Below are 23,059 nucleotides of genomic sequence, written 5' to 3'. Positions count from 1 at the left end.
CACTAAATATTCATTTTCCTGTTTTTTTTTTTTTTTTTTTTGTATCCATATTACAGATATGTAATTCCTATCAGACATGTCAGGTGTTCAGTGTCTCTGGAGACAGCCGAACGGTGGAGGCGGGAGACTCTGGGAATGTAAATGTATGCTGAGGAAATGTGAGAGTGTTTTCTGTATGCCACGGTGATCAAAATAGTTTCCTGGGTGCCACACTCGCACTTCCCTCTCTGCTCCCTCTCTGCTTCTTGTCTGTTGCAGTGGCACTGATGTTACAGTAAGGAAGGAGAGAGCCAGAGCATTTTTCTTGTGAGTCAAGGAAGAGAGCTCAGCTGCAAGGTTGGTACCTGTGTCCAGGGCACACAGGGAAGGATTCAGGTTTCTTATCCTCATGATACAGATGGGGAAACAAAACCTAGAAATGAAGTTTTTTTGCATTGTTGACTTCTTATGACAGAAATACTCCGTGTGTTGGTGCAGGAGGGGGCAACTCAGAGCCCAAACTGAGCAGCAAGAATGGGAAGGGACTGCGGTGTCACAGACACCAGGTTATATGCTCTGAAAAAAATGATGCTCCAGACTAAACCAGCCTTGGTTTTGCTCCAGTGCTCCCTTTGGAAAGCAATTCCAGAGCTTCTCTCCTCCTGTGGTTACAAATCTTTCTGTGGTTCACAGCCTGCGTTTATTCATGACTAGTTTATTGTCACTTGTTCTCAAGCCAATGTTGTCCTTTAGCATCAATAGCTCTTCTCTAGTGTTTACCCCTCTGATGTTTTTATAGAGAGCAACCCTGTCCTCTCTCAGCCTTTGTTTTCCTACACTGAACATGCCAGATCTTTTAAATCTTTCTTGAGACAAGCTCTCCATTTTCCAGGACATCTACCCAAATATCCAAGGTTTTTCCCCCCAAATACCTCATGTACATTAGTTTATCTGTCTAAAAAACCACTGTTTCTACTGCATTAAAGTCATGTTCATGTATGTGTGTCAGAATTAGTGGAAAATACGTGCTTTGGGAGAGAGAATGATGGTGTGTGCGACACCCAGAAGGGTCCCAGTGCATGTGAAAGGTGCTGCGGGATGCCGCATGCGGCTGTGCGCGCGTGTGGAGGGACGCTGTCAGCAGGATGTGTGCGAGACTCCCAAAAGGATTACTCAGTGTGCGAGGGGGCGTTGTAAGGAGGATTTTGAGGTACGTGACACTGAGAAGGATTAGTCTCTGTGTGAAAAAGTGTGAGCGTGTATAAGAGAGGGAAGATAAGCGAGTGACTGCGCGTGGCACACGGAGGGAGATTAGCCCGTGCGCCTGCGAGCGGGTTGATAAGGAGTGCTGTGTGTAAGATCGCCACTGTGAGAAGGCAGGGATTTAGCTAATGTGGGGATTTTTTGTGTGTGTGCACGTGTGCACGCAGCCGGGTGGGATGTGGTGAGAAGGATCTGGGAGGTGTGTAGCAGAGGGGATCTAGACATGTGGGGAGCGCTGCCTCTGTAGGTGCACATGGTTGTGCCCAAGCTTGCAGTGCTCAGGGGCTCTTTCTTAGCTGTGGCAGGGGGACGTGGGGTCAGGACACAAGTAACGGGTGTCACAGTAACTGTCAGAGCAGGGACAGGGTTAGTGCCTGTGTGGCAGCCAGGACAAGGCTGATGGCTGGGATGTACTGTGGCACAGGGGGAGCATCGACCCATGAACTGGGCAGGGCGAAGGGCCTGTGCCGTGCTGAGCAGGGCTTGTCTGGCGCAGGGTAAATGCATTTAATTTTTATTTTTTTTTGCTGTTGTTGTTGTTTGTTTGTTTGTTTCCCTGTGGAGTTGAGGTCTGACAGTGGTTAGGATTCCTGCCCACAGCTGAGAGTGAACCCTGGCAAAATTTCATTGACCCCATATTGCACCCCCCTCACCTCAGATTTATCTCTGCAGCTCTGCCTGGTGCCAGTGCAGTGCTTCTTCTAGGTGGAAAGGAAGCTGGCAGCAGTCTTAGAGCAGTTCATCATCCAGGGCAGGGGAGGGGGGTTGATGGCATCCTGACGCTTATTTTTTAACATTCTGACTTAGCACTAAAACTTTTCTCCCTTATGCTCTTCCATGGGAAAATCAGGGTGTTATGTTAAAATCACTGACTTCCTACTTTTGATCAAACCTCACTTTTCATTCAGAGGGAAAAAAAAGTGTTGAAATTTTTCAGCTAGCTTTATTGTCTGCAATATGTCTGAATTGGATCTGTTCCATCAGAATTAGTTTCATCTCAGACGCAAAAAGTAAGGCATGCTGAACCCTTTGTGATAACATGAATTAAAATAGCTGGGGTATTTAGAGTAACTTTTCTTCAGAAAGTTGACCCTTTGCTTGTCCAGCAGACCATTTGAAAGGTTGCTTTCCATTTAATGAAAAATCACCCAAAGCCTGGCCAGTTGCTTTGTAGCTTTCAATAATATATTTATTTCATAAGGAAGAAGGCTGAAATCAAAGTAGCTGTAGTCTGAGATTCCCTGTGGTGCGAGATGCTGTCAAAATATAAGAATATCTTGTGGCTAGAAACTAAGGTACGAGACATCTGACCAGGAATTCAGAGTGTTTTTTAGTACCAACGAAAATTTCCTATAGAAACATGTTCCCAAAATACAGAGAAGATTTTTCCATAAAATGGGATGCTTATATCTTCCTTAAAGATACTGTGTTCCACCAAAAGGCATTTCAGTGTGATGAATAAGCCAAATTCTACAGCACCTTTCCTGTCCACCTTTCCTCCTATACCTTCACGTGGCCAAAACCCGCAGTGCACGTTGCACACACCTCACAGAGCTAACAGGGATAATGACTCCCCCTTTGCTCATTTGAGGACTGGCGGTGGGGTAGACCTGCAGTGGCATCCACAGAGGTGCTGGTCTGGGATTTGCTTGGCCCCAAAACCACTGCACAGCAGCAGCTCTGCTCAAGAGCCACCAGCTGAGAACCCAGCTCTGTGCTGTGCTCCAGGTCAAGCATGGTTATCATGATCAGATAGCCCTTCTGGATTTTAAAAGCTAACAAATTATTAAAAAGCTAAAGAAATAGTTTAAAAGCTAACAAATGATCTCTCTCACCTAGAGTGAATCAAACAAAAAGTATTTGGGGGCAACAGTTCTGTTTTGGGATGGTCTCCAGTCTTTCAGGCAAGAGGTCATGTTTGTCCTTCCTTTTTTTTTTTTAAAACAAAACAAAACAAACAAACAAAAACAAACAAACAAACCAACAAACAAACAAACAAACAAACAAAAAAACATCATCCCAGCATGAATTAAGAGGGGAGGTGAGGCTGAGCTGTGAGAGGAATTGCTACGGATTTAGTGTTAAAGCCAGTACATGAGCTCCATTTCAAAGTGCCCACTCAACAGCTGGTCACAAAATCCCTGAGTCTGGGGTGAGGTGCCAAGTGGTTGTGTGCTTGGAGAGGAGCATCACTCCTCTCGCAGTGCTGCCTTGTCCTGCTGTTAGCATGTGCCTTTCCTCCAAAAGGACTGGTGAGATGAGCAGGCAGGGATGGGAGAGCATCTTGCAGAGCAACCAAAGTCCACTGGGAAACGTGTTTCCCTGGTGCATGATGAGTATTCTACTGGAAACACATCATAATTGGCCCATTTTTCATGTTGTCCTTTATCAAGGGGACCTTTTGTGAGGGCACTTGGGTCTCTTCCCAGAACTGTTGTGTTGCTTTGCACAAGTGTGTGTCTCAGCCTTTCTAGTTGTGAAATGGGGTTTAAAAACTTCATGAAGAACAGGCAGCTACACCCTGGAGAGGCTGGCAAAACCCCTTCCTAACTAAGACTGGGTAGTGTTAAAGAAGGACAAAGAGTTATTTTCTGTGTCCATTCAGAGAGAGTAAGAACAAAGTGACCCACAAGTTGAAAGCCCATTTTTCTTCCTCACCATCTAGAAAAAGGTACCTGTCCCTTGGATCTCAGAATGCTCCTGCACTCATTCCCCCTTTCCATCCTTTACACTCTCTTTCATCCTTGTTTTTCTGTTTTAAAGGCATGATTGGTTTTGAAATTAAATTGGCTTTTCCCCCAACAATGAGCTTCCAGATTGGATCTCCTTTCCCCTGTTCCCCTTCTCCCACCCAGCTTTCACATCTTCTCAAGTTTCTGTTATTTCCCATACATTTGTTTTGAAGGGTTTTCCAATAAGGTTGTTAGGAGATGTTTTTTAAGGGTCTTTTATCACAAATTCTTTTTGCTTTCATGCCTGAGCACGCTTCTGAGGAGGACCTTGGTGACCTAAGCTCAAGCAGATGTGAAGCAAGTACATTTTACAAGCAAGTCACAGCCAACTGCACACACAAATCGGGTCCTGTATCCCTGCAGTCTCATTCAGGAAACATGTTGTGTTTCCCAGATGACAAAACTAGACCAAGCCTAGTGTAATTCTGCTGGCCTCAATGTAGATACGAGGGGGACTGTAATGTAGAAAACTTCTCTACACTGAAATAAAAGTTTTCTGACCTATCTTACTAATTTTACCCCTGCATAGACCGTGCTTTCTAAGCAGACAGAAAGTGGAAGATTTTTGTCATCACTCCCCTCCTTGCTTGAGAGATTTAAGAATGAAGCTCACAAGATGATGCAAGTGTGTTATAGCCACACAGCTGCACCATAAGACTTGAAAAGCGCACATGCATAAAGGGCTTCCGTCAACCAAACCTGCCTTGCAACACATCCCAGCTCCTCCAGTCTACACCTGCTCCAAAGGCAGTGCCTTGAAAGCATCCGGCTTCTGAGTACACTGATAAAAGCTGTCACAGAAGACAGCCTGTGTAATTCACAGTACATGCGAGCTAAGGCCCAGTTTTCAAAGGTGGCATGCACCATATGGCTTCCTTATGTGTCTTGATCCCAAATCACCTCAAGATAATTCCACTCCTTTAAAGAGATGTGGAAGGCAACGAAGTCATTTAAGCACATTTCCACAATACTGCCATGGCTCTCCACTGACACCGCTCTGCTGTCAGGACGAGCAGAACAGGAGAATGATCACACCAAAAGCTTAGGAAATATGACTGCAGATGTTCACTGCCATGTTAAATATAGGCATCCAAAAATAATTTCTTTCCTGGAGAAATTAATCTTTTCTCTAGCAGGAGGGTCAGGAGCTCAAACCAGAGGCTACACGCTCTTCCCTGCCACATTCAGTGCCTGAAGTGGGCTGCAGCACAGAGAGAAGAAAACCACAGCCCTCAGCAGTTTAGCTGGGGCAGTCCCAAAGATGTAACTCCCAGGCTTTTCCACTGCACCCCTGGCTTCATGTGCATGCCTAGAGACAGGGGAATCTGCCCCAGGGATGTCTCTTCTTTGCCTTATTCCTTCCAGACCAAGTCTTTGTTGGGGTTTTGCCTGCTGCTGACAGCAGTTTCTGTCCTGGCAACTTTCTCTTGTGAATGTCAGTTCCACCTGTCTTTCCTGTTGGAGCCTTCTGGAATAAATGGTGCCTTAATTAGGTTAATTACACCTTTAGCCATCCATGTGCCTACTTTGCACGTACCATTAGACTCCATTACACAGTGCAGTTTCCCCAGTTTTCCTCGTGGGAAGTAAACCTGATACTTGATGTGTGAAGATCTCCATGGCTCAGTTGTCTTGTACAATATTTGTGAAATCTGAGGACTGTTTCCCCTCCTTGGAAAGCTGGTGCTCCTTCTGTGTCTCTGTTCAAGGCCTGCCCAACACAGAGTGGTCAGTGACTCTGGTTTCAGAGATAAATGCATTTTATTAGAGGCATCTCTCTGCAATGTCAACAGAAGGTTTGTACGACATCTGGTGAATAGTGAAAGAGTCTTTGTGATGCTTGTGAAAAGTGGTACAAATTAGCAACCTCTGGCCTCCTGCTGCTTTTCTGTCTAAATAATATTGTACATGGAAAGTTTCTGCTGAGAAGCAGTGGGGTTTTCTCGGTAGCTGCCTAAATCATGTCACACTCTTTAGTTTACACTGAGCAACTGCCTGAGACAGAAGCTGCGTCTGTATGTGCGGTGTCACTGCTCCCAAGTGATGAATGACCCTAAGTTTCTAACAACTTCACTTCCCGTGCTCTGGCTGGCCTCCCCACAATTTGCATTTATGCATAATGTTTTACATGATCTCTCTTGCTCCCTGCAGCTCACTAGAGAGCCTTTTGCTTCAGGAACTTAAAAACTCTCCCAGAATGGAAATCAGCAAAGGAAAAGAGGTGCTGTTTGCATATTACAAAACATCAGCAAGAGATCTAAATGTTTTCCTGTTGCTAGTGACACTCCCCCATTCTTCTCCCCAACACACACATCCCATTTTTCCAAACTATTTTCTCAGTCCTGTTGGAAGTATAGGATGTTCAGAAAAATCTGAGATACTCTTGGTATCTTCACTGACCTGAATGAAAACAAGATGGCTTGGTGTTTTTTACTAGCAGAAATCTTTCCTGTGAACATAAACCTCTGCAAGTGAAGCATCTAGCAGAAACACCTTTCTCAAAGGTATTGTCTCTCTATGATATGCTATAATAATGCTTAGTGTCTGAGAATTTGATGTTGCCTGCCATTAATAGTAACGGGGACTGGTTGTCCAAGGTCTTATAGTCAAAAGGTGTGCATCTGAGGTGGTTTTCTGTAAGTGATGATGTATTCAGCAGCTGCTTCCACGTCCTGGTGCTTTCCTTGGTCTCAATGACATTAATTTCTGGACCAGCTTTTTATTAAAGGTGATTTTTATGGATCCAGGTGCAGGTTCAGGAGCAGATTGTAGCTGTAAAAGGCCCCTCTGACATGCTGGTAAAATGACACAGATTATACCCAAGGTTTTTTAGGATTTTGCTTAATTTCCATCAAATGTTGCTCCTTGGTTGTGTTGACTTTTGGTAGCTGGGTGACATTCACACAGAGCACTCCAGGTCTGTCCACAGTTCCTTGGAGCAATGGGGTAGAGAGGGGGGTCCCCCAGCTGCCCCTTCCCCACTGTTTGCACTGCTCTGTGGGACGGATGCCTTCACCTCCCGCAAGAGGGAAGCTGCCCTCTGCAGCTGGTTGCAGTCCCAGTTTACCAGGCATCACCTCTCCGTGGAAGCTCCATCTGGGCACGTTAGCTAGCTGCATTTCATGTAAACTGTTTGTTCCACCACCCACAAGAAGCTATTCGCACAGAAGTTTCACCAGAGACCATAAAATCACAAACCATAGGTCCAGATCTTGCCATCTGTCGCAGTTCTGCGTTCCTGCTCCCCAGACAACACAGTCTCCCACCAGGTTTAAAAGATCCCAGGCTTAAACTTGTTTGTTTGGGATTTTTCAAAAAACCTGGTGTTCAGAGGCACTGCAGAAATAAAAGTCTGGTAGCTATTATCATTTATTGCCCTCGCAACACAGACAGGATTAAAGCTGTTCTAATGACAGGGAAGAAATAGTAATATTCCCCCTGACATTAAGTAGGCCTGAAGAAAGCTATGAGCACAATGGAATGGAACATTAATGTGAAAAGGAAAAATAAAAACCCTACAACAAATGACTATAGCAAAGAACCACCAAGGGAGACACTTAAACCCACAAAAGGCAGCGCTCTCAGATGTCAAAGGATCTTGTCATTCTGCACCTAACCCAGCCCTCGCTGAAGTATTAAATGGGGTTTCAAAATCGTTTGTGCTTTGGCAGACCTTAGGTGAACACAATATACAAACGGATAATACAAAAGGTAATACTCTGGGGACTTAACCCTTACATACTGACTGTAGCTCACTGGGTTTGTACTTTTGCTGCTTCTCTTTTCAGAAGGCTTTAATGGTTCCAGTTATTGCCAAAAAGATGGCAGTTTTGGAGCAGCGTTGGCACATGTAGGTTTTGGAGCATCTGCTTTGCTAGCTCAGCATATACCTGTAATGTTGCCTTGAAAATGTATAGAAAACATGAATGTTTATAAATAACACGTCAGGCAGCCGGTGGGTTTAAGTAGTGCTTCTCAGTTCAGGCCCCCAAGGACAAGATGCTCTGTCAGGTATGTGAGAGGTTTGTTTTGAAGAAGAATGCTTTGTCCTGGATAAGAGCAGGTTCTTCCTTCTTGCCTGGACCAGTGAGACAATTCCTGTGGAGAGGTGAGCGTGGCAGTGCTTTTCTGCTCACAGTAAACCCTATGCTTTTCATCTGTGCCTTTTTACTTTTAAATGAGCAGGGAGTCAAATAATGTCAGAAACGCCAACAATAGCTTACCACAAGAGGGAAACATTTTATGTGCCCTCTGACAGCCTGAATCAGGCAGCCCACCTCATAGACTGGAAGATATTTTAAGGCAGAACACATACAAGACATCATTACTACTGAAAAGATCAATCAGGTTAGGGAAAATTCCCCTGGTTCTCCATTTAGGTCCCTCCTTACCCTTTGCTTTACTTGCTGTACTTAGCCAGCCATACTATTTCTCTCCTCTCTGCTGGGAAGGTAATTCTCTACTCCAAGGAAGCTATTCAGGGGCTTTCTTTATTGTTATTTAGCATGTATATATTATAGTACCTGACAGAGGCCTCATAGCATTGTGCCAGGCATCCTACAAACATACAGACCAACAGGTGCACCTATAGCTGGTACCTGTGTGCGAGGGATACAGGGTAAGTGTAATTCTGAGCAAGTTAGAATTAATAATAATGCCCACACTTGCTATGTAGGTGTACAGGATATGGTATATCCCCATGTTTCTTTGAGGGAAAGACTCCCCATGATTTATTTAAAAAAAAAAAAAAAAAAAAAAAAGACATCATTACCTGGAAAGGGAGTCAGTTTTTAAGGAAATATAATGATCTCTCTTCATTTGCATGAAAGTAGGAATTAAAAGCTTGGTACACCAGGACCATGCCCTATCTGACTGTACAGAATTTAGCACCAGCTTTACCTGGCTGCAGAGCGTTAGGGTCTGGCACTGATTGCCCAGGAAGCATTTGGGAGCATGGAAGTCTCATTGCGGAAGATGTGCATGCACGTATATGTGTTCTGTCATGTTCTTTGGCTGCCTTGAAAAGAAAAAATATGGGGTGTTAACAAATGAAGTTGTTAATTTCCAGTCTGTTATCAAGAAAGGCTTAAAATTAGTTGTGTTAGTTCAGTGGCATGCAAGGATGAGGTTTTATGCACCATAGCACAAAACAATTAAAAGTTGGAAATTTTGAAGCAGGAGTGGAAATAAATAAATAAATAAATAAAGGCAGAGAGAAAAGAGAAGGGATTATAGGTGCTCACCTCTGGCTGCATGGGGAAAAGCAGGCTTCAGGCATGAGACCACGTCATCGCTGCTGTGAGAACATTTGTGTGTAATTGTCCAGGTTCTGTGATCCAAGCTGCTGTGCAACCTGTCAATTCTCAAGCAGGTATGTGCTCTCAGTGCGTGTCTTGCATCTTGCTAGTGAAAGCACAGTGTCTGGGAGAGGAGGTGTTGAAAGCCACCATGAAATATTAGAGGCAGAAAGGAGAGGTCTGCATGCAGGTCAGAACTCAGCACTCCCAAATGTTGGTGAGGTCCCAAAGCAGGTACAGAAAGTACTGCGTGTAGACCCAGGACTGGAGAAGGTCTCCTGGGCCACCTGATCCCCTACTGTCATCGATCAACAAAGGAGATCTTCCCACTCAGACCTGTTCTCCACGTACAGCTGTTCCTATTGCCCTTCTTGCTGATAAATGTGTTTTCATGTCTCTCCATGGAAATAATCCTGTTGAAAGTTAGCGTGTTCTTCAGTCACCTGCCAAATCATGAATGTGGTCCTGGTGATGTAATTTACAGTGGCCCCAAAAATATTAATCAGATTGATTAAAAATGGTCAAAGGCTCACAAGGTGTGATTGTAATGGAAAATTAAATGTTATTGGGCAGATGGGCCAGGCAGAGAGGCTGATACAGAGTTACAGCTAAAGATGGTCTTGATTACTATCTTTGTTACAAACCTGGAAGAAGGAGTATATACATCGTAACTGAACTCCATGCCTGGAGCAGAATTCCAGTAAGGGCTAAAGGAAACATTTTTATGAGCAGGAAATAATCCTAAAAAAATGGAAATGGTACATCTGGGAAAACTTATCCAGACACTTTTCTCAACTGGAGGTAACAACGTGAGTCTCATAAATACCACAGGGAACACATCAAAGACTGAGAGATCAGCTTGACTTGCAAACTGGTGCATCTGCAAAAACACAGACCAGAGAAAATTTGGGAGTATCTATGCACATATTTTATGAAGCAGAGGAAATGGGACCAAAATGATTATTAATGGGATGAAGATTAAAAAAGGATTTAGGTAGATGTTAAAAACCTCCTTCCCCAGTGGAGTTAAACATTAACATTGGAATTGCTTTTCCAGACAATGTCCATAGTCTGGCTTTTGCATTGCAACCTGTAGCCAGTTTCAAGGCAGACACTTATAAAATCCTCACCAGAACCTGAGGCTTGCACTGAGGACAGTCACAGGCTTAATGTCTAGAAAAACTGCCCTAAACAGATACGATGCATTAGGGAAAGAAGCTAGTGAAGACAAAATGCATTTCATCTGCAGTGAACTCTTCTTTATGTGATGCATTTGCTTTCTGCTACTACTTTTTCCCACCCCTCACCCCCACTCCCATCTTTTTACACTGCTTTAATAATTCATCTCTTACAGGCTAGAATTAAATGTTGTGCTGACCTAAGAACCAGCATGCCATGTACCGTATTAACATGCTGTGGGTTTAGTGCTTTGTTCTTCTCCTCTGTTGTTGCTCATGCTTCCAGCAGAAAGCTGCACTGTGCTATTGTAGTTAGTTTTCCTAGTATAGTACTATTTGTAGAAGGACTGACATAAAACAAAAGGCCATCTAATGAAGCAGCAGAAGCAAAATTACTTCAACCCTCATCCCTCACCTCCTTTTATAATATAGCTGTCTCTTTTCCCTTTGTGGTAATCTTGTTTTAATATTTATGACTGTGCTTCAGACATGGAGATTTCAATGAGGATGAATTTTTGGATTTCATTTTCATTGCAGGAGGTTAGGTTAAAGCAGGATAACTGGTCTTCCAGAGCCCATGGGGCTGTGGAAAGGCCATGGCTCTGGTATGGGTCACTGGAAATGGTGAAGGCAGTAGGCAACATGAACCATACACAGCATGAGATCAGGGCTCAGAATACAGTCGTATTTGGGGACTATGCAAACATGTAACAAGAAACAGTCTCTGACCCCAAGGACTGGAACAGATGGGGCTAATGGAAGGCAGTCCTTCCTGCACCTTATAGGCGAGGATCCAAGTCATGATTAGATAGCAAACCTGAAACAGCTGGCACTGAACCTTTTTCTCCTTACACATAATCTGTTAACCACAGGACTCTCATTAGCCAACCTGTCCCTATTAGAATAACCTGATTCTAACTGCAGAAGGAATGGGCCTCTGCAAAGCCCAAGTGCTGCTTGAGATGGACATCAGATCTTTTCCAGTGGTGTTTCTATTCTCTTCCTATGGGTTAGTCTTCATTTGAAGGCTACCCAGAAAAGACAGTTTGAAAATAATGTTTTAGTTATGGCAACATCCAAGTCTGTGGCTCCAAAAGTCCCAGGTCACAAGAGTTACATGCCTGTGTCTCCTCTGGATATTTGTTCAGAGCATGTTAAAAGACCTTCATGATATCGGAGTGTTCTACGTGGGGGATTTGCACATAGTGTGTAATCTTCATTCACGTTAAAAGTGCCACCATTATTGGGAAATTGATCAAGTATTGACTGGAACCCCCTCAATATATTTAATGTTTACTTTTCTTTGATTTAATAAAATGGTAGCAATCCCTAAGTTACTATATGTTTAAAATCAAGCAAAGCAAACAGGGAAAGTCTTGACAAACACCTTGACTTTACTTTTTTCCTTTTTTCAACAAGTTCAGTGACCTAGTTAAGACCTTTAATATTTGGATTTTCTCTTCTGTTTTGTGATCTTTTTGGGTAAGAACTGTGTTTCCAGGCTCTAGGAAAAAAAAAAGTTCTGAATAGGAAGCACAGGAATGGGAGAACAATGATTTTCAGCTGGTCCCTTTAATAGAGAGGTTAAAGTCATCTTCAGATTCCCTTGGCCACATCTTCTACCGCTATGGCTATAATTCAAAAGCACACTAAATGACTGAGAGTCCTGAGGAAAGATTTGTTGTCATGTTGTTAGTTTTTGTTGACAAAAGCTCCCATGCCATTTCTGTTTCCTTAAACTCAGCAGCATACAAGAAAGAAGCATCCCAAATCCATTTTGATCTCAAGGAAAACATCATTTGCAGTCAGGCAAACTATGACTTATTTGTCAGCCGTGTAAATGTAACGAAAAGAAAAAAAAATAAAATTCTAACCATAAACAGTGATGAGCAGATAGATTATTGTTTAAATGTGAAGGAAGGAAAGCAGATCTTGATGTAGAAATCAGCAGCGCTTTGCTGCTTCCCATGTGGTCAGAGCAGCAATGCAGGAAAATGATGGAAGGGACCACATTTCAGTGTCTTTTATATATTTGAAAGAGAAACATATATTTCTTGTGATATCGTATCAGCCCAATTTGCAGTTGATCGAATATATGGGACATATCTGCTGTCAGCTATATGCATGCATGGAGCGATGGGGGAGTGTAGAATCTGTTTGGCTTTCCCCTGCTCGAAAAATCTGTGGGAACATGCTGTCGTTGGGATGTGCTGAAGAGATGCGCTCTGGCACCTACGCCACACTGGAGAACTGTGAGGACAAACATTTGGGAGGAAAGCTGAGCTGATCCTAATTGAAGCAGACACTAGTGCTCTTTCATTGAAAATCCACCGGCTTCGCCAACCTGATGTCAGGTTCTCCATCACCGTGTGAGGGTCGCCTCTAGTCAGGGCATGCTAAAAATAAATTACGCATGCACCTCCCCTTCTCTTTCCCACACACACACACAAATACTCCAAGTGAGCAAAGAAAAGCATGTGGGATCTGCTCCTTGACACCACTGCTGTCATTTTGCTGCAAGTGCAGCTCTGGACCAAGTGAGGATTCTGGTTCTGTGTCCCCGGAGGTCTGGGCACATGCTGAGATGGGGGCTACAAGTATTGTAGAGATAGCATTCAATAGCTCACAGAGAACAGTAGACTGAGCTGACTATTTTGATTTCCTCAAAGTCTGGCCACACTTGTCTTGAGATTTTTAGAAAACATCTGTTAATGTGATTTCTGAAGTGAGCGCAAGTACTTGTGTGTGTCAGATTGGATGGTTTCAAAGATCTCTCATACTCTAAATTTCCAAATTGCCCTTTTTGCCTACCACTTAGGCCATGGAGAGCATTTTGTTCAAAATCCTCACAACATCTGCAGTTGAGCATTACAGAAATGGTTTGTCAGGAGATGGTGTAGAGTCTTTCTTCCTACAGGCTCACCTGATGTGACATCCTCCTGGGTGGGGAAGGGCTCTGAGGTCTGACAGGGACCATCTGTGGGTTTTTTGTTGGTGGTATTTGTTTTTTTTTTTTGTCTCCTTCTGCAACAGAGACTATGAATTGTTTGTGGGGAACATCTGGGGATATTGCATTTAATCAGTTTTTTTACTGCTGTTGTTGCTGTGGGTATTAGCACTGTCTCTGTTATTCCTGTTCTCTGACAGAGGCACACAGCAGTTGAGTCTCCTGAGAGCTTAAATGCCTTCAACTAAACCATATTATTGACTTCCTTCAGGGGTAACTGGGTGAAACTTAATGGCCCGTGAGATACAAGAAGTCAGTAGAAATGATCTAATGTCCCCTTCTAGTCTTAAACTCAGTGAAATGGGGAAAATTCTGTTTCTAAAGGAAATGGCAGATGAGCAGTTGCCAAGATCTCCTACCAGGCTTCTCCAGCTGTGTCCATGGGAAGCAGTTCCCTTTTTTTCACTCCTGTTTGCAGATTCTCAGCAGGATGGCACCATTCTCACTCCTGGAAACCAAATCCTCATTTCCATCCTTCTGTGCAGCCCTTTTGCCTTTCTTCCTCTTTCAGATCCCAAGACCAGCAGCCCTTCTTTGTGGTAACCATTTCTGAGAGAAACTTCTTGGTGTTCATTCTGCTTTCACCAACATTCACATAAGAGATCCATTATATCTGTCATCTGCCTCCCATGGGAGTCAGTTCAAATCTTCATTTCCAAATAATCCCTGGCCCTCCTGAAAGCCGAAATCAGTCTTGTGCAGCTGCTCTCTTGTTGACTGCTTGACAGCTTTAGCTAAATAAAGTGTCCTAGAAATTTGTATAGACTCAAAGCATATCTTTTTCTTTCCTCTTCTGCAGAGGAAATGTGCAATTTAAAGTAGTAGGCATGTATTTTCTTAGAAGTGTTTGCAAAGGTGACCAGAGCTGCCTCTCTTCAGCTGCTAGGTAGGTGTCCCATCCTGCTTTCAGTAAAACCAGTGTTTCGTCTCTCAGATTTAAGTGCTTTACCTGGAATATTTCCATATGAAAAGGAAAACTAGAGAGAAACCACAGGACTAGAAATCCTACAGCCTAGGGATTTCAAGCATGACTGAAGCATGGATGTTTTTCCCTGTCAGAATCCAAGGGCACACCAGCTCCGCAGTGGCTCTATTTCTCTGTAGGAAGAGGGGGGCCTCCTCCGTTTCACCCAACCACATCAGTCACCCTCTAACTAGGTACCAGGAATCTTATGATGTTATTTTGATTTCTACTGTAAGTAGCAGTGTTTGGAGAAAGGTCTGAGGAGCTCCCACCTCACCTGGTTGCAACAGGCACTGTGGAGTTGTGTCCAAAAACAGCTGGCTGTCACTGAGTTGTCTTTCCAGCATAACCAGGTGACGGTCAAGTTAACGCCTTTGCTTTTACCTGATTTTTTTTGTGGAATGATAATCTGAGGAAAAAAAATAAAAATAAAAATAAAGATAAATTAAAAAATAATTAAAAAGGTAAATAAAAAGCCTCATCAATGAGATCCTGTGCCTGGAGAATGAGGGATCTGGATGGCAATGGTGCTTGATGCCAGGAATGTCCCATCCAGAAACCCAACCAGATCAATTGTGCAAGACTGCTCAGGACAAATGCAGATGTACTTGCCATCACTCATTATGAACTATATTTTCTGAGTTTTTTTTTTTTTAAGGGGAAATCCTTCTGTAATTAACTACAAATTCACTGTAAGATAATAGCACAGTTACAGCCCAAAATAAATATTCTCTGCCCTTCTTTCCATTTGTACAGCCCAGAGGCCAAGAGTAGCACATGCAAACCACCACAAACGTCTGCATTTGCATCTAAGTAAACACTTTTCACTCATGCTCACATCCTTGGTTTTGCAATTCTGCTGCTGAATACTCCCAGTCTCCTGCCTACAGGCATGAGCTTCAGAGGCTGAACTGTCCAAATTCAACTGTGAATTTGTGTTCTTCTGCAAGAAGAGCCAGCTTGTGGCTATCTCACTGCTAACAGGTAGTTAGCATGAGGTTTGCAAAGTGTGATATTATCACAAGCCAGTTGACCAGAGGAGCTCATCTTCTTAGACTTTTTGTCCCACTATGATCTTTATCCCTGTCATATTTCTTAATCTTTTCAGAAAGGCATCAGTCAGAGAACTGTGACTGCTGAGGAGCTGATAAGCTTCCTCCCTACTGTGAAAACAAAGAGTAGTTTACAATATTTGCTTCCGGTAGTTCAGGTTTATAATAGTTACGAGAATTTTGTTAGGAAGTTGCAGAGCAATCAAATGAGAACAAAATTATTAATACATTTGCTTAATAAAACAATTAAAGCAAGTATAAAGAAACTCCAACTACCTCTTTGTGCAGCAAATAAATGGCAGCAGCCTCTTTTTAATTCTACTGGGTTAATACAGTTGGCATATCTGTAATTTAAAATAGCTCTGAGATTTAAACCATTTTGCAGCCACTGCTTTTACATGTTGCCAAGTTCCATCCCAGAAAGGTGGCTTCAGTTCTCTTGCTCTTCATTTTTTCCAGCTTAAATAACACAACAGTTTCTTTGTTGTTCCTTGGGTGATAACCCTCAGCAAGTCTTTTTTTTCCAAATTATCTGCCTTGTCCACAGCCCCTCATGGTCTCACAATACAAAGCAAGCTCGGGTTCTTTCCAAACATACTAATGATAAAGACTGTTCGTTCTCCCAGTCGGCTTTGGTGCAATCTGTTTCAAACATTGGGATTGATGAGTGTCTCAGAACAGTGTAGGAGGGCTGCCTGAGCGTGACTGAGCCACAGAGTTTAAAAAAAAAAAAAAAAAAAAAAAAAAAAAGATTCGTTTCAAATAGAAAATAAAATTCAAGGAAGCTGTGGTTTGACTAAAACAAAAAGCAAGCCAGCCGCATTTATTGTCTGGATTATTAATTGTGCTGTATTTTTCAGCTGCCCTGAGAATGTCACTTTAATCATTCGTTGAATCTGAAGCCTGGGTCTCCAGAGATCATATTCTGATCTCTCACATATGGTATATCGCACTGTTCATTAGACCCACTGGTCCAGTCACATGGAAACGCCGTTCAGACTATTTCTATCTGTATCTGCTACTTTTCTTCCTGAATGTGTCAGTCCCATGATGAGGGCAGTGACTCCAGCTGATACAGACACAATTGCTGATTGCAAAGAGAGACACTGCCGTGAAAATGAAGAGAAGGGGGTTTTATTTCCGTCACGGTTCAGCCTTCAGGAAAAGTCCCTGCCCTGCAGAAATACAAATTCCCATGGGGGAGGAAGGTGCTGAGGTATTTGAGATTGTGGGCAGTGGAAAGCAGATGGGTTACCCTGGGGACACAGTGCTGGGCTGGGATGACCCAAACATGGGCTTCTTTCAAGAGGAAGGGAAAATGCTCACCAGTGTCACGAGACAGAGTTCTCAGCTCTCAGCACTCTGCTGCTTCAGAAATCTGGCAGCTGGAATTTCAAATATCTGGGAGCAGAGACTTGCTTTGTACAGTGGGAGGCAAGATTTCTTGCTCTTCTCTCTGAATATTTGATGCTGGCAGTAGAGAAGTGGGAAACAAGGTGATCTTATCCAGGATGGCCGTAAGCCAGTCGGCGGCACTGACTTCTGGTCTTCACTGGAGAGACAGGGCTTGGACAGAGTCCAGCTAAGCATGGAACAAGCTCACATTTAGGAGCCTGTTTTCAGCCACACGTGCAGAAGAGTTGGTACTGGCGGCTACCAGCAGAAACCAGGTCAAGGGATTCCCAAGCAGCGCAGAGCACTTGCCAGGGGACCCCAAAATGTCACATCCAACTTCTCACCCTGCACTCTGCAGGGTGAGCTGGGGAGCAGGGCGTGAAATGTTGAGTCAGGATAAATGTCACAGCCAAAGGTCTTCAGAGGCAGAGTGACAACAGGAGGAGACACGAGTGCCAGGAGTTCTGACACAGGGAAAATGCTGTCACTGCCACCACCTCCAGCCTAGAGATTTATTGATAGTAAATTAGGATGTGCCATAAACAAGGGTGATATTAAATGAATCTGACTGTCTCAGGGACTAAGTTTTACAACCCAAAGTGTGAGCTTTCTCTCCCTCACTGAGATCCTGAGGCGTTTTTGCAGCAGCTCCCACGATCTCATTAAGTGCTCTCCTGAGGAAGGCTCCGACCCAGGAGAGCCCTCTCTGTGTGGCAGGCTGCTGCCTGCCGAGATCAGATGCAAATATCCCCTGGAGAACGTGGTGTGCACCCTCCAGGAGCAGTCATGGAGACCTCTTGGGTCACCACCATTGCCTCACCAGGTCCACAGCCTCCTCTACCACAGCTTTGGAGGAAACCAGAAATTGCCCATCAGGTGTCCTCAGGTACCAATGCACGCCTGGTATCAGAGGATCCAACCTCAGTGCCACCAGCTCCTGCTTGGGGACAAACCTCACTGGAGCTGTCTTGTGACAGCATTGAACCTAGGTGATCCTTTGCCCTCTCAGGGTGGGCTCAGCTTCTGAGGCCAAACCCGTGGCTTCCTCCTGGAGTCACTGGTCACAACGGGCTGTGTTGTCCTGCACATGCTTTCTTTCTGCTCCATTAATGCAACTGGGGCTATGATAGAAAGCTCCAGCTTTCTCCCCCAAAATAAAACAACTCCAGGGGCCAGACATCTGCCATGCCATGGCTTGGTGAGCCACCACACTTTTGTTCTTGGGGCTTCCCTTGTTCAGATAATACACCTTTTCCCTGAAGTGGAAAAGTCTTCAGCAGAGGCCTGGGGACACTGTATTCCAAATCCCAAATCCTTTCTGCCTATCAGAGATAAAGCAGGTCTGTGGAGTTCAAGGGCAGAACATCCCATGGCCACAAGCCCTGATCTTCATGTGGCACAGGTTTCATTCACCAACCCACAGGGCTCAAGGAATGTGATTTAGTCCTGACAGGTTGCAGCTTATCTCAGGGAAAAGGTTTATTTTGATGGTATTCCTGATGAACCTTCTTGTCTTTCTGCTCTCATGACATTTCTCTCTGCTCCTCCAGTTTGCTCACAGTTCTCCAAGGGCGTCTATGCCATCTTTGGTTTTTATGAGAGGAGGACTGTCAACATGCTCACATCTTTCTGCGGGGCTCTCCACGTCTGCTTCATAACGCCCAGCTTCCCCGTTGAAACGTCCAACCAGTTTGTTCTCCAGCTTCGCCCAGAGCTCCAGGATGCCCTCATCAGTGTCATCGAACACTACAGCTGGCAGAAGTTTGTGTACATTTATGACGCTGATCGGGGTAAGTCACAAGCACCCCAGGAGAATTACTGTGCAATTACATGTAGTGCTGTAGATAGAGTCTGTGGCTCAAGAAGATGCCCTACTATAGGTTGCTGGAGATTGAGAGGCTACCTAAAGGCAGGGTAAACCTATACCTTTCCTGTTTTTTATTCTTTTTCTAAATATCCATTACTGACGGTTGTGAGGGTGGGACATTGATGTATAGAAAAAAAAATAATCAGATCCAGTACCTCTGGGTTCATAGAGTCAGACCAGAACCCAGTAACACAATGGAAATATTTCATATATAAGAGGCTTGGGTTTCACATGGGGAAATTGTTTATATTTAATACATCCTATTTTCATGTCTGTTCAACTCAAGACCACTGAGTCCTGCACTTATGAATGTGGACAGCTGCTAAGGTCTCACCTGAGCCCCCACCCCATGATGATATATGTGTATATTTGCAGTGGTAGTTTGGAAAACTCCAGGTTCTCTAGTTAGTGTTAGTTGTCTGCTTAAAATAACAAAAGCCTTTCTTGAGTTCTATGAAGATATGGGCTAACTTTTGAAACCATGAACGAGGCTAGTGAGTCATTGCTTTGTGATTCAGTTTCCCCAGCTCTCAGATGCCTCTAAAGCTTGGAGGCTGAGAGCAAAGCAGCTTTGTGAAGGACAGTACAGAGGTAAGGTCATTCACAGCTATGTCCTGGAAGTTATCGTTAGCCCAGGATGACGTTAAGAGACAAGTATATGATGTAAAAGCATCTCACCCAGCTTTCTGTTGTCTCAAGGGATGGACATGCTGTGTATCCCAACAGAACAGCAGTAGGTGGGGTGGTCTAGCAGAATGCAAAACAGTGCTATCTGTATCTCTTCTGGAAAGCTGTGCATGTAATTTAGGCAAGATCCTTTAAAAAATAATGAAGTCTTCCAATGCAGTGTTTCAAGGAGAGACAGGGATGCTGAATATGATTGTGTACTGTGATTATTAAGGAAGTCTCTAACCCTAACCCTAGGAACATAGAGCCTAAATAGATCAAAAAATGAGAAAGGAGCTATGGCCCAGAGAAATTATGTGATTTGGATAGTGACAGACAAGAAGACGGGGATTAAAACTCTTATCTGAATCCCACAGTGAGGCCTGATCCACGAGACTGATCTGTCAATTACAAAAGAAAACTAGGCCTGGAATCATCCTATTTTCCTGTGCTAGGACAGAAAAGGCAGAAGCCATTAATTCTAGGCCAGCTGTGTGTGGGCAAAATGCTAGACTATTATCTACTCGTTCGAGTTCTACTGTGCGCTTGTAGTGCTATATCCAGCCCAGCATGGGACAGCTGTGCAAGCTATCAGAAGGATGGAAAAATGGCATTGTAAAACTACACCTTGGTTTTCCCTCTATTGTCCTCTTCTCCCTCTCTTCCCGTCACAGGATTGTCAGTCCTACAGAAAGTGCTGGACACTGCAGCCGAGAAGAACTGGCAGGTGACAGCTGTCAACATCCTGACGACAACAGAAGAGGGCTACCGCATGCTCTTCCAGGAGCTGGAGAAGAAGAAGGAAAGGCTGGTGGTGGTGGACTGTGAATCTGAGCGGCTGAACATCATCCTCAGCAAGGTTGTGTCACTGTAGATCTTCTGGGAGGGGGCTGCATGCACTGCAGAAGTTTTTCTTCCCCATTCTTGTCTGATCCATGTCTCATTGCAGCTCATCATGTGTCTGTGTGAGCATTGGAGGTATTTTTCCTTTGTGTTATTTTGGAAAGTGTAAAGTCATATAAGTACTAGCAGCTCCTGTGTATTCATGCTGAGTGAGCTTTGCTGCTTCATGTTCCTTACTTGTCTGACTCCTCTTCTGAGTACTTCAACTCCCCTTACTCCCCAACAAGTTTGCTTTGTGCTAATTCCTCCAAGCAGTGCGCACAAGACATGGCATTTTCTTATTCTGCTGAGTTTTCTCAGGTTTTCCCACCCCCTGTAAATTGGAGTGGAAGTGTGAATTGGCACTGCCAGACTCCTGGTCCTGCAGACTCCATGTGCTGCACCAAATTCTCACAACCAGTGCCAGCAGGAAAGAGATGGAGAAGCTTTATGGCACATGTAGTGTCCTTAGGAGCACTGCCTGCAAATGAGGCTGGAGCCCAACACTGTCCCAGGGCATCCAGCCTGCAGCAGGATCAGATGTTCCCAGCTCCCATAAAGACTTCAAGCAAGAGAAACTGGTTCATTCTCATCCATCTCCTGCCTGTTTTGTCAGCTCAAGGCCGACAGTGTGATACTGCCATGAGGCAGATAGGTATGCAACAGAGGACTCAGCATCCCTGGTTGCATGCCCAGCCTTGTCAATCTAGATAAATCACTCGGTATTGTAGACCCTTTTTTTTTTTTTTTTTTTTCCCTTTCCTTCCCTCCATGCCTCTCTTAGTGCTTTCCCTGAATCCTGAATATGGACTTGTGCGGACAGGAGACCAATGCAAGCTCACGGCAGGCCTATTCTTGCAGGGTTTTGAGTCCCCTCTTCAACTGCAGCCACATCTTGCCCTCTCACACATACAGCCAACGTCTTCCCAAGCTGCAAATCCCATCCCACATGGTTTAGAAAGGGCTCAGCAGTGCCAAGCAGCCATTGCACGGTACCTCCCACTGTCATACTTCTTATAACCAGCTCACTTACCTTGTGCTTCACACATCACTTTGTCTAAGCTACCTGTCACCTCCCGTCTCACACTTCAGCTGCTCGCTGTCTGGGGCAAGGACTGCCATTTCATCAGCCGCACAGCTCGGTGACGAGCACGATCCATCCTTGTTGGATGTCTCTGGGTGCTACTCTGCTATAAATCATAACAAAGGAGGCAGCAGGTTTTAACCTCAAAGTATAGGTCACACATGAAAGAGACACCAGATTGTTCTGGAGGGTAAAGCCTTCAAGTCTTCTCTCTGACTATGCAGCAGCTGTAGTTGAACAAAATCTTTGACAGGACCTGGTAGTGAATTTGCCTTTCTTGCAAGCTTTCGTTTAAGTTATATCAGATTTCTAGGGTTAATAATGTTGCCTTTTCAAATCTGGTTTGTCTAATAGAAAGCAAAGTTCCATAGTCAGGGGTTATCTAGTTTGCCTAATATGAACAGGAAAAGAAGTCTCTATTTCAAACTTCTTCACATAGCAGAAGCAAGAGTTAAATTTACATCCAACTAAAGCTATTTGCATGACCCTTTCTCAAAAATAAATAAATAAATAAATAAATAAATAAATAAATAAATTGGTCCTGCTGTTCACCTGTTTCCAGGGAAATAAGAGATGATGCTGCGTGTTCCTGCATAAAATAACAATTCCAACTGATCTCTGTGCCCAGGGGTAACTCTTCTGTTAGGGATAGGGCTGTAAAGATTTTTCTGACCTCTGCAATTCATTCCTATCCTTGTTTGACTTCTTGTTCTGAGTCCAGAGGGATTTCTGGAGCAGAGGCAGTCATCCCAGTGTAAGCAGAGGATGCCAGGTCTCTTGCAACATGGGGATGACCAGAGAGGGGCAAAGATAGTGTTCGGCTCATTATCACAAGAAATTCAGCTGGGACTTAAACTCAGGCTGTCAGCTGTCTCTCAGCTCCCCACACCAGCAGCCTCTGCATGGATGTCACTGTTTTGTTTGTCCTGTCTCTTTGAGTGTCTGAGGTGTTCAAAGAGCTGCCTCAGCCTCTCAGGGACATTTTAATGCATTTATCTTTTTCCCTGACAAGCCTGCCTCTGTCTTCTGGTGGCTGTGGATTTGTGCTCCCCAGTGAACAGAAGAGCTGGGGATGGCTGTTAAGCAGCAGTCACTCATGCATACACAGCAGTGCTTGCACACATGTTTAGTTTCTTCTGCACACCACCTGCATGTAACACAGATAACCCCCACTGACTCCAGCGTGGTGGTCCTCCTGCTCCAGAGACCTTAGCTGATGAAGGTGCCAGCACTCAAAGTGTTAATGATACATGGAAAATGACCCGATTTCTTTCTCCTCTGTCATGTCTCAAGGGCATGATTTATCTTTACCAAGGTAACTGTCATTTATGAGCCAGGCTTCGGTTCAGGGCAGGATATCCGTGGGGCTGCGCTGTGTAGCCTTAATGGGATAAATAAGCGGTGGGTTGCATTACATCAAAGCACTATATTGTTTCTTCCTTGTCTCTCATTAAAATGAATAACTGGAATTTCTCCTTTGCTACTGTTTCACTCTGAGAGGATTTCTCTCTAATAGATGTCAAACTGGCCCATTAAGAAGTGGGTAATGAAACCTAGGTGGCCCAAGCGAGCTATCAGCATGCAGCCCAGCACAGCCTCTCACTACGTCCAGCCTAAGTGATAAATGCTATTATAACCTCAGCTTGCTACTGCCATCCGGACACATTAGGACTGAGCAAGCATTTTAAAATAA

General features: G+C 44.2%; 1 protein-coding gene across 3 annotated transcripts in view; it reads left to right on the top strand.

The window, feature by feature from the left end:
• The window catches only part of GRIA1 (glutamate ionotropic receptor AMPA type subunit 1), a 123,383-nt gene that overhangs the window by 38,952 nt on the left and 61,372 nt on the right, over nt 1-23,059 (top strand). For all 3 annotated transcript variants that reach the window (XM_032197089.1, XM_032197088.1, XM_032197090.1), the window contains exons 3-4: nt 18,418-18,657; nt 20,075-20,259. In XM_032197089.1, the coding sequence (XP_032052980.1) occupies nt 18,418-18,657; nt 20,075-20,259 (425 nt within the window). The remainder of the gene's footprint in view (nt 1-18,417; nt 18,658-20,074; nt 20,260-23,059) is intronic.

This window comes from Aythya fuligula, chromosome 14 (genome assembly GCF_009819795.1).
Source record: "Aythya fuligula isolate bAytFul2 chromosome 14, bAytFul2.pri, whole genome shotgun sequence".
Taxonomy (NCBI): domain Eukaryota; kingdom Metazoa; phylum Chordata; class Aves; order Anseriformes; family Anatidae; genus Aythya; species Aythya fuligula.
Note: the sequence above shows the minus strand (reverse complement) of the source record. Positions and strands in the feature narration are given on the sequence as shown.